Below are 16,094 nucleotides of genomic sequence, written 5' to 3' on the forward strand. Positions count from 1 at the left end.
ACACGTGATGTAGGTGGAAGTACCACGCAAGTGTTTACAAAACAAACATGCAAAGACAAACGGCCAAAAAAAAAAAAAAAAAGGTAAAACAACAATGTTGGGGCGATTTTGAAGTTGGAGTAGAAAATGAGTTTTTCGCCCTACTTCCGCCTACGTCACGTGTGACCTTTCCAACGTGATTACGTAATGCGTGGCGCATCGCAGAGCTAGTGCTAGACGAGCATTTGTGGTTAAAAAGTATACATTTTTATTTTTTGTGGAAAATGAGCAATTGTTTCGATAGATATGACCCTTATTCCTCATCTGGGATCATGTAGAACCCTTTGAAGCTGCATTGAAACTGCAATTTGGACCTTCAAACCGTTGTTAGCTGTTGAAGTCCACTATATGGAGAAAAAACCTGGAAAAAATTTTCCTCAAAAACCGTAATTTCTTTTCCACTGAAGAAAGACATAAACATCTTGGATGACATGGGGGTGAGTAAATTATCAGGAAATTTTAATTCTGAAGTGAACTAATCCTTTAATGCATCCTTTTTTCATTTTATTTCTTTTTTCGGAATGATAGGGTTCACAGTTTCCACAAAAATATTACACAAAGAAATAAGAAATATTTCTTGAGCAGCAAATCAGCATATTAGAATGATTTCTGAAGGATCATGTGACACTGAAGTCTGGAGTAAAATTCAGCTTTGCCATCACAAATAAAAAAAAAAAGTTATTTTAAATGATAGTAATATTTATAGTAATATTATAGTTTTTACTGTATTTTATCATTATCATTTTATCACTGTATTTTTTTTTTTTATCAAATAAATGCAGCCTTGGTGAGCATATCTTTTAAAAACATTAAAAAATCTTAAATATTCCAAACTTTTGACCAGCAGTGTGTTAAAAGACTAATTGAATATTGTCCTCATGTGACCTTATGAAGCACAGTTTTTATCTATAGTGACCACACAGGCTGCATAGTTTTGTGTGGTATTGATGTTTTGTTCTTTTTGGTGGGTATAAATATGCCACAGCAGTAATAAAGTCATATGCTGTAGCGTAATTGGCTCCGAGTCAATGACATTAATATCCCGAAAGCTTTTTCTAATGACAGTGAAAGGCAAATATGTTGTGCTGTAGACTCACTCAACCTGCAAAATCAGCTTTATGCATATGTCTTAGGCAGCATTCTTGGACAATAAACTATATACACAGTGGAACAGGTCTGACATTTAAACAGGGAGTGTTTACTGATTGTTTGCAGTGAAAGTTTGTGGTTTGTTGGGGAAAGTTGCGTCAGGGGATTCATAATCGTGTTCGTAAATCAAAGAGGTGACTCTTACCCTTGTTTTTTTTCCTCAGGAGCTCTGCAGATTGAAAACAGTGAGGAATCAGACCAGGGCAAGTACGAATGTGTAGCTACGAACAGCGCTGGGACGCGCTACTCAGCCCCCGCCAATCTCTACGTGCGAGGTAAGAGACGTGCTCCAGGTGCCGCCCCTATCAAAACAACTTCCTCAACAATGCTTCACACCTTTATTTTGACCATGTTGCAATTTTGTTTTGACTTCCACATGTGTTGAACTTTGTCTGACATTTCAAAGCCAAGATAAATTAAAAGTTGTTGACCAAACTGTGCCGGAAAAAAACAAACAAAAAAAAAACATTCCCTGCTCTGTTTTGATTTCATAGCAACTGAAGCACAGGTAAACATGCATATTTTTCAAAGTATTTGTTATGAGAGCGAAGAGACAAAAAGGCTTAACCAAAGGTTAGTGCCACAGATGACACCTGCAGTATTAATACGTGGATTTAAAGGTATAATGGTGTTGGAGGCATTGTCTATGAAACAGAACTTTGAGAGTGCTGTTGTTATGAGTGTCAACCCCTTCAGCTCTTTCCATGCAGGTAATAACAGGGAGCTTATGGCAGGCTGCCAGTATGGCCTCCAGCTAGTGACGTTACGGTGCCACCCAGTTATTGTCACGCAAGAAGTGAAGACTAAGCCTTCTCGTGCTTTCTGTAAAACAAACGGCCAAAAATGTTTCATACAATGGGATTAAACTGCAGACGTCATCGTACAACTCAATCACAAGAGGTTGCTATGAGTGACGTCTAAACACATTGCAAGTTGATAAAGGGGTTAAATTTTATTTTGCATAAAATGGAAGCCTGTTTTTAGGAACATTTGGGGTGTTTACATGACAATAATGTACTAAAAACGGAAACGTTTTTCTATGCGTTTTCTGCTTATAGACGACAAATGTCAAATGATCCCTGTTCACATGGATCCATGAAAACGACTAAAATCGCTGCCAGGCCAGTAGTTGGCGATATCACTAGTAAAGAAACACTACACATCTATACACTGAACATGTAACATGCATGTGCATGACATCACCGTTTTCACAAATTCACGTTTTTGTTGTTTAAACAGAGACAACAATGGTATCGTTTTCAAAAACTTCAAACTTTAAAAAAGTTTGTGTTTTCAGGCCACCAATACGCTGTTGTTGTGTAAATGAACGGCCAAAACATAAAAAAGTTTTCCGTTTTTAGTTAACAGTGTAAACGGCCCCTAAGATATTTTGCATTTTGGCATTATTTTTAAAGTAATTAAACATATTTACCCAAAATTCTCATTTTGGTTATGCATGTTTAATTTTTGAGGGGTTTTTTTTTTGTTTTAGTTTTTTCCATTATTTTCAGTGATTAGATTCTCATTTAATGCGGCCATTTTTACTTTATTTATATCAGCCTAAATTGAATGCAGTACCTAACATATTATGTGAATTATAAATAATTAGCTAAACAATGTATGTTTTTTTTATGATATTTTAAATTATTCGTTAAATATTAACTTTAAAATGTATAAATACTTTTGTTGTTAAAATTATATACTGTCTTGTTTATTTATTGAATACTCCCTGATTTATAAATACGTTATTTCAACAAAATATGGTCTTTTTTTTTTTTTTTTTTTTTTTCAATTCAATTCCTAGTATTCCTAAAAATAAGCTTCATTTTCTTTATACAAAATGTAATTTTCTTAGTATTTGCTTTTGATTTGGGGGTGAAATATGAGCCAAACTTGTTCTTTGTGTTTTTTTTTTTGTTGTTGTTTTGTTTGTTTTTGTTTTTTGAGAATCACCCATGGAGTTGAATGAATATTTATAATTTGTTAATCAGTCTGTATGACCTTATATTTCACTACAAAGAAACGTAACGTGCACAGCCAAAATAATAATAACAAAAACAGGAACTTCTGGAGCTATACCAACAGCTAACTTCCTCAGAGTTGACAAGTGCATAATGGGTCGACTTTATCCATCTGTCCATCACAGCCTGGGTGTGGGTGCTTGTTTTTCAAAGCGTCTCTGTAAAACGGCTAATCATGCTTTTCTCTTCAAGGGCGTTCAGCACAGCGTCCTGCTACCATTCCTCAGCCGCCCATCCCTGCTCATTTATCTGCTCACGCTAGATGAGTTGGGTGTCTAAGTCTGCCATCCTGTCAGTGGATCTATGTATTCAATAGCTGCTTCCTTTTTCCTGGTCCTCAGCACTTTTCTGGGAGCTGTCTAAATGCTCTATGACTGTCTCTCTCTCTCATTCTCCCGCTCTGTCCATCTGTCTGACAGAGGACTATATCACCTGGGAGAATCACAGTCATGTATACTGGCTGTATATGTGAATGCTCATTTGTCACACGCTTTTTCCATAGTGAAAAGTTGTCAACCACTGTCTGCTCCCTTTCCTCTGCTCTTGAAACTGACAACAAATCAAAAGTGAAGTGGGCACATACTTCAAATCTTGTGTGAATGTGTCTGCTTACTTTTGTTCAATATTAAGGAAGATCAATTTTAACATCGCTAATGCACATCATTGTATTGTAGTGTTACCTTGGCAGTCCTAACAAGCCTTTAACTGACATCATCATCTTTCATGTGTCAGTTTGTGGCAGAATATGGCCCAAGGCCCTTTTAGATTATCTCAGTGGCCTTCTCTGCCTCACTGGAGATATGGTTATGTATGCTTGCAAGCATACAGAGACAGCTGTCAGAAAATTTCAATCATTCTGAATTGTCCGTATAGTATAGCAATAATGGTACTCCAACATATGTTAGGAAAATGTTAATAATATGTCAGTCATCCTGTGCTGTTCCCATCATTGGACGTTTGTTTTGTTTTGTTTTTGTGGAAGTCTGTTAAAAACAAAAAAGTTAATTGTAACTATTACTTAATATCTCAAAACTGAGATTATATTTCTCACTATTGCACAATTTCTTGTAAATTATGACTTTATATCTCACAAAAATGTCTATATATGTCACAGTGACATTATATCATAATGTTAATTAATTTCTTATTTTAAACTTTATCTCACATTTGTAATAGAAATCTTTTAACTTTACAAATGTCTTTACCGTCACTTTTGATCAATTAAATGAATCCTTGCTGAATAAAAGTATCAATTTATTTTAGTAAAAAAAAAAAAAAAAGAAACAGCTGGGGGCTCGTCCGGGATACTCCCAAAAAATGGTAAATTGAGTAACATATTTGACCACTCATTGTTTTATAGTGTTAAATATAGTTAAACACAAAGTTATCGAGAGGGACAACCACTTTCTATAACCATACTTTCTCCCTTAAATTAATGTCTACCGTTAACCTTTATCAATGCAATTCTGCTCCCTATAGACATGTAGTAATAAATATCTTAAATTTCTTTAACATTTATCTTATAATATGCCTGTATTTACCTTTAACATTGTAAACCTACAGTATGAGAAATGGTAGAGTATATACAAATCTAACTCAAGTGTGTGTCTCTGTCTTTATTCAATTTTTCATTGCATTTTCTAACTGCCATGAAATTATACGAATGTCTTTTCCTGTTCTCTTGTCTCACGTTTGTCTCTGTCTTTCAATTTCATCTCCATCATATCACCTGGTCAAACTCTCACCTCATCACTTAGACCCTCGAGGAGGTTGGTTCTTTTCACTCTTAACCGCTTCTTGCAGACCTCAATCTGGATCCCTCTTTAATCAGAGACCCTTGTTATCAATCCCACTCCCACTGCTATGCCACCCCTCATCTGTGTTTTCAGGCTGAATGTGCTGTGTCAGGTGACTTGCATGAGCCTGGACTAATAGGGTTAGCAATTCATTGTTAATTAGTAAAAACTAGTTTTAATCCGTGTAAAGCATCCCCGTCAAATTTTACAAACAATCATCTGTAATTATATTTTTAATAATTTAATTTAATGTCTCTTTTTTTGTCAGGTTTAAGTGTCCGTTTTATCCCACAGTGCATGTATGGTTTGGTTTATGAATGAAGAATCCTGTAACCGACCTGCTTCCTGATACCTGAAACTTTATTAAATATCATCAGCGTTTATTTTGATAGTAATACACTTCTGTTGTATTACCCACACCAAATTTCCATTCTTATCCTACAAATCTTTGTCACCGTATGTCCATTTCCATAGTCATGGTTTGTCAGTGTCTCAGACTTCTTTGGAAATCAATAAAGTGAATATTTGTATTTCTTAGACATGCTACTGCTACTGTAATTTCTTTGCAACAGTGGACTTGAAGTACTTTGAATTTTACATAGCCTAATTCAAAGAAAAAATGCTCAAGAGTCTATCGTTTTGCCTTTACAATGCAAACGTAATGAGGAGAATAACAAGCTTGGTCGCAGTGTCTATCTGAAAATAAAATGAGAGAACATAGTCGAGAATCCAATTTCAGGAGGACCTGTGCAAAAACCAATTATTGCCTATGCCATTTCTCCATAGACAGACATGAGGCAGCGGGTCATTAACACAAATTGGAAGAGTCTGTTTAATGTGCTGTGGTTTTATACTCCTATTTTGGGAGAATAGGAGAGAAAAGTCTTTCCAGTTTGTGCTTCTTGTAAATAGTTCAGCATTAGTATCTACCGCCATCGTACCACAATCTAGGATTCTGAGCACTACACGATAGAGAGTGAAACGCATTCTAGTATTTGCATTGGTAACAGAATACCCTTTTAAAATGTTGATGTTTTTGTCGCGCTGATCCTTGAGGATTAGTTCCTCGTACACCAAGAGCTTGGCCTCATGCAGTCGAGTCAGTTTGTCAAGGCAGGTTTGAATTCCGTTCAGCCCCCACATTGATAGTTCACCTCTCTCCTCCCCATCGCTGCACAGTGTCAGCAGGCTCCTTTTCGTCTCCATGGGAACCTCTTTTAATGTCAGGTTTATCTGCATATCAGAGGCTCACAAAGAGAGGGCCCGGCGAACAATACATCTCCCACAAGGTCTCAGACAGGTTCCCAATCTAGGCAGGACCAAGCAACAACAGACCAGGGTCTCAGTGCGATAAACTGACAGCAAAAACTCTACATCCTGCAATGCCTCAGCGAGGATGATTTTTTTTTTTCTTCAAATCCACAATTCAATAAAGCTTCCCTTTGGCATGAATTTTAATGTCTCACTCTATAAGAAATACCATTACGATGCCTTCTTCACCCTTCCCCCGGCACGTATTGGTTTATCGCCCTCTTCTGCACATATGTGTGAGCCACAGTATTGACTTCCTGCCTCCAGTTGTTAAGCTTCAGGCTTTAACAAATAGAAAAAGTGGCAGTCCGGCCTTTGAAGAGAATTTGTTTGACCTGTCAGCTCGACTTCATGTTAGTTTGTTCATGTTAGTGGCATAGTCCTAGTATTTACACTAGAGACGTAGTAATCACAATAGACCCTGTGTATGGTAGACCCTGTGTAATAAACCCTGTGTATGGTTTTTGTATCAAAAGTTAGCAAAAGGACTACAATATTGCACATAATGAATCTCACACCACATTTTTTTTCTTTGTTCCGGTAGTACGACGAGTGCCGCCCCGTTTCTCCATCCCACCTACCAATCATGAGGTTATGCCAGGGGGCAGTGTCAACCTCACCTGTGTGGCGGTAGGTGCCCCCATGCCCTATGTCAAATGGATGGCTGGTGAGGTGGAGCTCACCAAGGATGAGGAGATGCCCGTGGGACGCAATGTCCTGGAGCTCACCAACATCCGTCAGTCGACCAACTACACCTGCGTAGCCATCTCATCTCTTGGAATGATCGAGGCAACCGCTCAAGTTTCAGTCAAAGGTAAGATCCTCGAATGACCGCCCTCTCCACTTGTGAGCTACACAAAAATATTAATTCTTTTGAAAGAATCTTTTGCAGTAATAGCCTAGGTGTGTACATAATTTTCCACGTTCTGCTCCATCTTGCGTCTTGTTGAGCATTTAAGACATTAAAAGTACACTCCATTGATGTGAGCCAGTACATCAGTGGACTCTGCTGATGACGAAAATTACGTCAATTGGACTGTTCGCCGTCCGAAGCGGAAAGCAGACTAGGGAAGTTTACTTTCAGCTTTAGACAAAGAATGTGTATTAAGAACATAAATAAGGTCAATTTTGTAGATTTTCTTAGGTTTAAAGATACTGTAGACAGTTATTTTACCCAAGACCCTGAACAGGTTGTCAGAGAACAGAAAAAGTTATTTTCTAACTGCAACCCCAAGGTTCTGACCAGCTGTTTGGTACGCCTGGCAAATACACACAAAGAAAAAACATGGACACTTGCTCTCTGTTGACTGAGCTTTAGGGACTTCCTGCGTTTTACTGTGGGCTCTGAGAAAATGAAAGGCTTTAGATTATTCTGAGCATGTGTTTACCCAGACCAGATGTCTGGAGCTGTATCAGTGCGGCTGGTCCCACCAGACAACGCCAAGCCCTGCCAGACTTCGTTCCTCGTCATCGTGGCTGCCTCTATTGATTCCACTTTGCACTTCACCAATCAATATGGACTTGGAGAATGTCACCGACATTTATCTGGAGTCCAGCCACAAATCTTAAAGACACAATGATGAGGCGGCACGGTCTGCCTTTCTGTGAATCACCAGAATGCAAGCCTTTCTCTCGCTGTCTTACATTGCATGTCTTTCTCTATTTTAGGAGTGTACCGTGTAGGCAGCTTAGCCTACATAAACTGTCATCCAATTCATTTAATTTCTTATTGTCTACTCCTCAGCTCTCCCAAAGCCTCCTACGTCTCTTATCGTGACGGAAACCACAGCTACGAGCGTTACCCTGACATGGGACTCTGGGAACCCTGAACCTGTGTCTTACTACATTATCCAGTACCGGGCCAAGACCTCAGACACCAACTTCCAAGAAGTAGACGGTGTTGCCACCACACGTTACAGCATTGGTGGTCTCAGCCCTTATTCCGAGTATGAGTTCCGCGTGATGGCGGTCAACAACATCGGCCGTGGGCCACCCAGCGACCCGGTTGAGACGCGGACGGGTGAGCAGGCACCTTCCTCCCCGCCGCTGCACGTCCAGGCACGTATGCTGAGCGCCAGCACCATGTTGGTGCAGTGGGAACCGCCGGAGGAACCTAATGGTCAGATTAGAGGCTATCGCATCTACTACACATCTGACCTGGATGCTCCTCTCAGCGCCTGGCAGAAACACAACACGGACGACAGCCGTCTCACCACAATCTCGAGCCTGACCACCGACATTACCTATAGCCTACGTGTCCTGGGCTTCACATCTGTAGGGGACGGCCCCCCATCTGATGTGTTGCAGGTCAAAACACAGCAAGGAGGTGAGTTTTTGGGGATAGTGAATAATACGTCAGTACTTTTACATAGAGCTGGGTAAAAATCACTCATGATGTCACATGCAATAACATATTGCATGAAGTAGGCCGATTCACAAACAAATGATATGAATTGGTTCTTTTTTATGAATCCAATTATGCAGAACCAGTGTAGTCCGATTCATTAACAAATGACTCTTTTGAGCCATGTGTTTTTAATGGATAATTCAAAAAGACCATTTGAATCCATTTAAAAGACCAACTTAAATGTACCAAAACAAAATCAGTCTGAAAAATTGAATCAGGAAATGTGTATCAATACCCAGCCCTACTTTGCATGTGTTATTTCATATCAGCACCATGGAAATACTTGTGCATCTGTTGTCTCTAATGTGTCTGTGTCTGTTTGCTTTCAAGTTCCTGCTCAGCCATCCAGCTTTGAGGCTGAGGCGGAGCTGGATACTCGGATCCAGCTAACTTGGCTGTGGCCAGTCCAGGACCCCATTATCAAATATGAGCTGCAATATTGGGAGGCTGACTCAGAGAACAAGGTATCATGCCAGTGCTTGTTCCTTCCCGATTCATTCAGAATTACAAGCAGACCAGATATTGATCGTGTACAGCTGTTGCTGTGGGCCAAGGATACAAATGAAAGATAGCCAAAATTGACATTTCACAAAATGACTGCAGGCAAAAGTCTGCAGTCAGTTGATAGAATTAGATTGTGCTTTTGGCTTCAAAAACAGAATGTACTTGTCAATGCTCAGCGCTTGACAGTGTTCCTAACTGATGCCAGAATGGGCAGTTTTGATCTGTTTTCTTGATGTTATTTCATCCACATTGAGATCAGATGTCTTATACACACTCTCATCATGATAGAAATCAGTGTGTGAATATGCTAATATGGTGGTTCCATGTATTTTAGTGAACAAAAAACTAAAATAATCTTATTTTAGTTTTTTGTTCACTTTTATTCAATAATATTCAATAATACCCCCCCCCCCCCCCCCCCAAAATATATGTAGGTTCATTAATTTAGCTAATAGTTACAAATAAGGATGAAATAGGTTCCTACAATATTAGCTGTTATGCTAAAGAAAAAAATTCTGATGAATAATGACACAAAAAACAATGACAACTGCATGTGCTCTGTCAGTTTCCACTTTTTTGTTGAACAATGTAAATTTACACTTTAAGAAAACAGACCGAAATGGAAGCAGTTATTCACTCAAAATCTCTCTCTTCCCACTATTGAATCTGGTGCGCATACACAACACACATAAGTGGACAGCAGTGGGCGTGCTTAACACTATACAAGGAGGACGAAGTTTATTGTTTATCATTAATGCGGTAGATTAAATGTTTGAAAGTGAATTGGATTTGATGACTAAGTCTTCCACACCCACCTCACAATACATCCCTCAGCCCCAGAACTAATGTGTTAGTGGTGAAAGATCTTCCATTTTATGACATACATAAAAGTGAAACAGATTATTGAAAAGAAAAAACTGTCATTTGGAGAACTGTGGTTCTATTCATTGGTTGTTGATTGGATGGAGGCAGATCTGAATGCGAGCTTGCAGTCTTAAGAAAGGTGGGTTTAAGACGACTAAATGATTGGAGAAGATTGGACATTGTGTTTTATTTGAATTAAAAATTCTTGTTTCCTCTTCAGATCCATGTCACCTTCGACCCTGCCGGCTCATACGCTGTTGAAGGTCTGAAGCCGGACACTCTGTATAAATTCTCCCTGGCGGCCCACTCTGAAGTGGGGCAGGGGGTCTTCACTCAGCCCATCGAAGCCAAGACAGCCCAGTCCAGTGAGTGCCCTCTTTTTATTGTCTTTATCACATCAACTAACCTAAACTTGTCCCTATGGGCAATCCAGAGGACTTCTTTCCCCCTCCTTTTTCAAGCCTTTGTCTCCACAATTAATTATTTTACACCTCTAAGCCAGGGAATACCTTTATTCATTGACAAGGGCGAAAGGTACGTTTGGTGTCTGCTTGTGCCTTTGTCATAATTATTTTGGCTTATAGGCTATTAATGTGATTTGTTATTGCTGCAATGTTAAAAGCCAGAGCAGTGAAGCCTGCTCAAGAACAGGAGATGAAACACTGCATTTGTGCTAAATTTAACGCTGACTCTCACCTCTGCTCGCGTATAACCCAACCTTTCTAACTTGCACCCACATATCAAAAGACAATGTTCAGAGAGTATATATTATAAGATTTATAGTCATATCAGAGTACTCCCTTTCCTCTTGAGTCCCTTAAAGCCCCATGTTCTCCTAGAGACCTGTCTATCACCTCCTCCAGGACTCAAAAAGACCCTTTGATCTCTTGAGTTTTTTTTTTTTTTTTGTCAGGACCTCGGGAAAAAAACAACAACCTTACAATCTGTCGACATGTTCAGCAACGGCTGCAGTATTTTTGTCGCCTACTGCAGCATCAGGCATTTGTAGCGTCTCCCACTGTTGTCAGATTAAGGACCGCGTGATGAGAGACACCTCACGCTCAATCCCACCGTAGGGCACCGTGAATGGTGCGACGTCACCAAACTGCCTCTCCTGTTCTCTGCTCTGGCTGTTAACAAAGGAATGCAAGCATGTTAATATATCCCAGCATACATTCTTCTTCCTCTCAGCCATCTCTCCTTTCTTCCTTAGTTACTTTTTTTTATTATTACGCATTTATGTTTCAAATATGCTGTAGAGATGCATGAACGGATGCCCTTTAGCTTTTTTGATCGTTGTAAATTGTTGTTGTGCTGTTATAGTGATTTTTTTTTTTTTTTTTTTTTTTTTTTTATGCCTCTGGACTGTGTTGTGTTGAGCAAGAACATTTAATTTGGTAGCTCACCTGATCTCTATCCGTCTTAGACTTAATTAAATATGCCGTGCTGGTGTTGCGCTTATCTCAGACACTCAGAAGTGGCACAGAGCCTGCCAAAAGATGCTAGCAGCATGCTTTAGCGTAGGCAGGATGGTCGAGTACGCTCTCGGACGCGTCAGCTGCCACACTCACTGACACTTGGATCTCTGACAAACGGGGGGCTGTTGTCTCCCAGCCAATAGGCTGACTGAGAATGTGTGAACGCCTGTTAAAACACAATCCGATGGCCTTTCCCCTGCTTGTCAACACCAAAACAGAGAAAGGCAGTAAACGGCTGCGACTTACTGATCGCTTAGACCAGAGTGAGAAATTAACACATACCACCAGCCAAATGAGGGTTTTTTTTTTGTTCAGTCTTAGATTGGATTGTAACAACAGCACACTCTTGCTGGTGAAGCGCATTTGATTGGCTGTTATACACATTACCATTCAAAAGTTTAGGGCCTGTACTATTTTTTAGTTTTTTTGTTAAGTTTGAAAAAAGTGTCTATTTTATGATATTTGAATGTATGTGTGTGTGTGTGTGTGTGTGTGTGTGTGTGTGTGTATATATATATATATATATATATATATATATATATATATATATATATATATATATATATAAAATGACATTTCATATTATGTTCACATTCTCCTATTAATTTTATTTTGATTGTTTGTATTTCTATGAAGAGCCAAACAAGCCAAAATATTTCATATATTTCATATATATCATATATCCTACATATATTTCTACTCTCACACTTACATTCTCCTTTCACATACATATATTTTTCACATATTTTAATGCACACATTCATACATTTTGCTCTCATGTTCCCATATTTTATAACGCACGCATTACTTTTTAATCTTATATTCATATATTTTATAATGCACATTCACAGCCTACATTTTGCTCTTATGCGAATGTATTCAAAGTATACGTTTATATTATGTGTGTTAAAGAAGAAGGAAATATGTGTATGTAAGAGAAGAAAGTATGTATGTGTGATAGAGTGGTACAATGGAAACAGAAGGCAGGTCAGGCGCGATCACGTTCAGCTTCTCAGCGCCGCCCAGTGACGCAAGTCAGCGGTTTTCCCACGGTATTGGCTACTTTAACATGATATTTAGCCCCTGGAATGCGTATTTTACTAAGGGAACCCCGCCAAAACGTGGATTTTACCCCCCAGAAGGTGATTTTTACAGTAAATCATTCTATTTAATACAAAGCAAGCTACAGGGATGCGATGTCAGTCAACTAAACGAGTGTCGCATCTTTTCGGATGATGGAAACGCTTGATGACTTGCGTAAAATTAATGATTTATTCCTAAAGATACTGAATATAATTACTTTGGATATTGAAATATGTTCTCAGAACTGGGCACTGATTGTTTATGGGCAGGTTTTGGAAGCCACAGCATCTTTCTGCTATGAGTGAAACGCAGGGCGGTGGTATGAAATCAGTTCCGCCACCAAACACAAGCCCATCTCCGGCACGAGAATCAGCATCGTTACGGTGGGAATGGGACAAAAGAGACCGGTTGATTACAATTTAATTAGCTTCTTTTAAATGTATTTTTTACTTCTTAAATGTTTGCTAAACGAGTTTAAATGTAGGCAATATTTTTCGGCATGGTAAAAACGGTATAAAATAAGCTTCCGGGGGGTTAATAAAGGCCTTCCGAAGCGTATAACACCTCTCGCAGTTCAAAACGCTTACGCTACGTCCTACGCCTTCCTTATTCAACTTGCGAAACAAACATAACTGACGTGACGTCAGTTGCGCTTTTTCATAAGTTGAATACGGAAGGCAGTCTGGCGGAAGCTAGTTATATTAGCAAATTAGGTAATTGTGATAACTGCATTAAAATATAAACACAGCATTTGCTTTGGTTTAGTGTTGATGAAGCCTTATTGATGGGTTTGTGGGGGTACTAGAGGCTAAAAGGGTTGGGAACCACTGGTTTAGATTATTTAATCTGTAAGTACTAAAGCTATATCATAGAAAAAAAATAATGAATAAAATCAACCCTTTATTCTGGGTTACATAAACAACCCAATTTACTGGGTAAAATTATCACAACCTGTGTTCTGTCCTATATTTACCCAGCCCTTTGGCTAAAAACAAGCCAAATATAAACACATGTATGTGAAAAGAGAATGTATTTGTGTGTGAGAGTAGAAATATATGCATGTGGAAGGAGAATATAATTGTTTGAGAGTGCCAGAATGAATTATGGCTTAAACGGCCCCTCATATGTTTCTTTTTAGTATTTTCAAACATAAATATGAAAGAAAACCCAGAAATCAACCTTAGAGCATTCACCAGCCACAGTCAGTGGTAAGCAAAAAAAGTAATATCCTACCCTGGCTGTGCATCATTTGCAGATTTCCGCTTATGAAATCAGAGCAAAGAAAAATAAATACTAGAATTTGATGAAATCAAGCTTGAAGAAGCATGACTTCAACTTTAAAACCTAAATGGCTTTAAAAACACAAAAGCAATTTATAGTTTTAAGATATAAAACAAAGACGTTCTCTATTATTGTGCCAACCTCTCAGTCCAGAAGCGAGCTTGTTTTGAGTTGATTAATTTTGCTTCATGCCCTCCCCATTGCCTTACCCCCCACCTGCAGCCCCCTCTGCCCCCCCTCAAGACGTGCACCTGACCGGTCTGAGCTCCACCAGCATCAAGGTGAGTTGGGTGGCGCCACCTGCCGCTAGTCGCCACGGTGCTATCGTGCGCTACACAGTCAGCTACCAGGCGGTAAACGGTGAAGACTCGGAGCGCCATGAGGTGAAGGACATCGGAGCGGATGCTTCCAGCTATGTGCTGGATGGGCTGGAGAAGTGGACGGAGTATCAGGTGTGGGTGAGAGCGCACACCGATGTGGGCCCCGGCCCAGAGAGCACAGCTGTGCGTATACGTACCAATGAGGACGGTAGGTCTGAAGTCTCCTATATGGACAACTACTAATACTGGGCTACTCCTGGCTGCTATCTTTCTGTTCCCTTTTTGTCTGACAAATTTGTTTAACTTCCTTTAAGCATGTCTAACAATTATTCCTATTCAGGGTTATGAACAATATCATCTGTGACATTTGCTTTAGATTGCTTGTCAAACTTTTCTAATTAAATGGTGTGGTATGTTAAGTCACATTCTCTAAATAATACCTAACCTTGAACAAATCTGGACCTGAAATCTGGACTCTTCTCCCTAAAAGTAACGGTGACTGAACTCTGTAAATGGAGCACTGAGTTTTAATTATAATTAGAACAACTAAATATGTGAGGAGGGAGCAACATCACAGAAACATCCTCCTAAAGCACCGTAAAATCAGTGGACCACTACCTATGGTTCATAGATCAGAGTCATGTTATCATTGAAGGATGGTCTAATTGTTCTACACCTTCATCAAACAACAGGCGCAGCTTTCCAGGGAGTCCAGCTGTTAGCTAGCCGGGTTGCCTAGACCTGGGGTTTTCAAACTAGGGTTTAGGGACCTGGGGTCCTTGGCCTCAAAAAGTTTAAAAACCCCTAGACATGCAGTCACAGACATCAGCCCTCAAAGCATTTACTCACTCTTACTCACTGTCTGTCTTTCCTCAGTTGTGCTACAGCAAATTTTACGTGTGTTCACACAAGTTGCAGGCTGTAACATGTGCAACTGCAGGCAATCCCTGAGTGCTTTTGATAAGGTTTTTAGAAGTGTAGGCTAAAGAGAGAAGCTTATTAAACGTAGGAGAGCAGTATAAGTCCGGATGTGCTCACTGCATGGTCCTTTACAAGACAACATATGCTTTGTCTCTAAATAACAGGATTTGCTCTGCTCCCCGGAGCATGCGAGGCTTGTCCTGCACGCATACACAAGCATCCTCCTCTTTCACAGGCCATGTTTTGTCCTTAACACCCTCCTTAGTGCTCGAGAAGTGCAGTTAGATTACCGGTCAAAAGTTTGGAATAATTAGGAATGTTTTTTTATGTTTTTGAAAGAAGTGTCTTATACTCACCAATGATGCATTTATTTTCAAAATACAGTACGAAACAGTAATATTGCAAAATATTATTACAATTTAAAAGAAGTGTTTTCTATTTTAATATATTTTAAAATGTAATTTATTCCTGTGATGGTAAAGCTGAATTTTCAGCATCATTGCTCCAGTTTTCAGTGTCACATCATTCTCATAAGCTGATTTGGTTTCCTTTTATTATTTATTTTATTTTTTTATTTTTTTGTGATCAACTATTAATATTGGTTCTTATTATTATCAATGTTGAAAACATTGTGCAGCTTAATATTTTTGTGGAAACTGATAAATATTTTTCAGGATTCTTTGATAAACGGAAAATTCAAAAGAACAGCATTTATATGAAATGGAAATCTTTTGTAACATCATAAATGTCTTGACTGTTACAATTGATTAATTTAATCCGTCCTTGCCGAATAAAAGTATTAATTTCAAACTTTTGAATGGTAGTGTATTACAGTTTCCACACAAAAAAAAAAAAATTAAGTAGCAAAAACTGTTATCAACAATAAAAATAAATGTTTCTTGAGCACAAAATTAGTGTTA

The 16,094-nt window shown here is 38.9% G+C and overlaps 1 protein-coding gene across 9 annotated transcripts in view; it reads left to right on the forward strand.

The window, feature by feature from the left end:
* The window catches only part of ptprfb (protein tyrosine phosphatase receptor type Fb), a 210,194-nt gene that overhangs the window by 129,870 nt on the left and 64,230 nt on the right, over positions 1-16,094 (forward strand). For 5 of the 9 annotated variants that reach the window (XM_051912632.1, XM_051912656.1, XM_051912648.1 and 2 more), the window contains 6 exons: positions 1,353-1,463; positions 6,861-7,130; positions 8,061-8,642; positions 9,054-9,187; positions 10,312-10,456; positions 14,156-14,461. In XM_051912632.1, coding sequence (XP_051768592.1) covers positions 1,353-1,463; positions 6,861-7,130; positions 8,061-8,642; positions 9,054-9,187; positions 10,312-10,456; positions 14,156-14,461 — 1,548 coding nt within the window. The remainder of the gene's footprint in view (positions 1-1,352; positions 1,464-6,860; positions 7,131-8,060; positions 8,643-9,053; positions 9,188-10,311; positions 10,457-14,155; positions 14,462-16,094) is intronic. The other 4 variants (XM_051912675.1, XM_051912692.1, XM_051912684.1 and 1 more) reach the window with 1 other exon arrangement.

This window comes from Ctenopharyngodon idella, chromosome 2, assembly GCF_019924925.1.
Source record: "Ctenopharyngodon idella isolate HZGC_01 chromosome 2, HZGC01, whole genome shotgun sequence".
Lineage (NCBI taxonomy): Eukaryota > Metazoa > Chordata > Actinopteri > Cypriniformes > Xenocyprididae > Ctenopharyngodon > Ctenopharyngodon idella.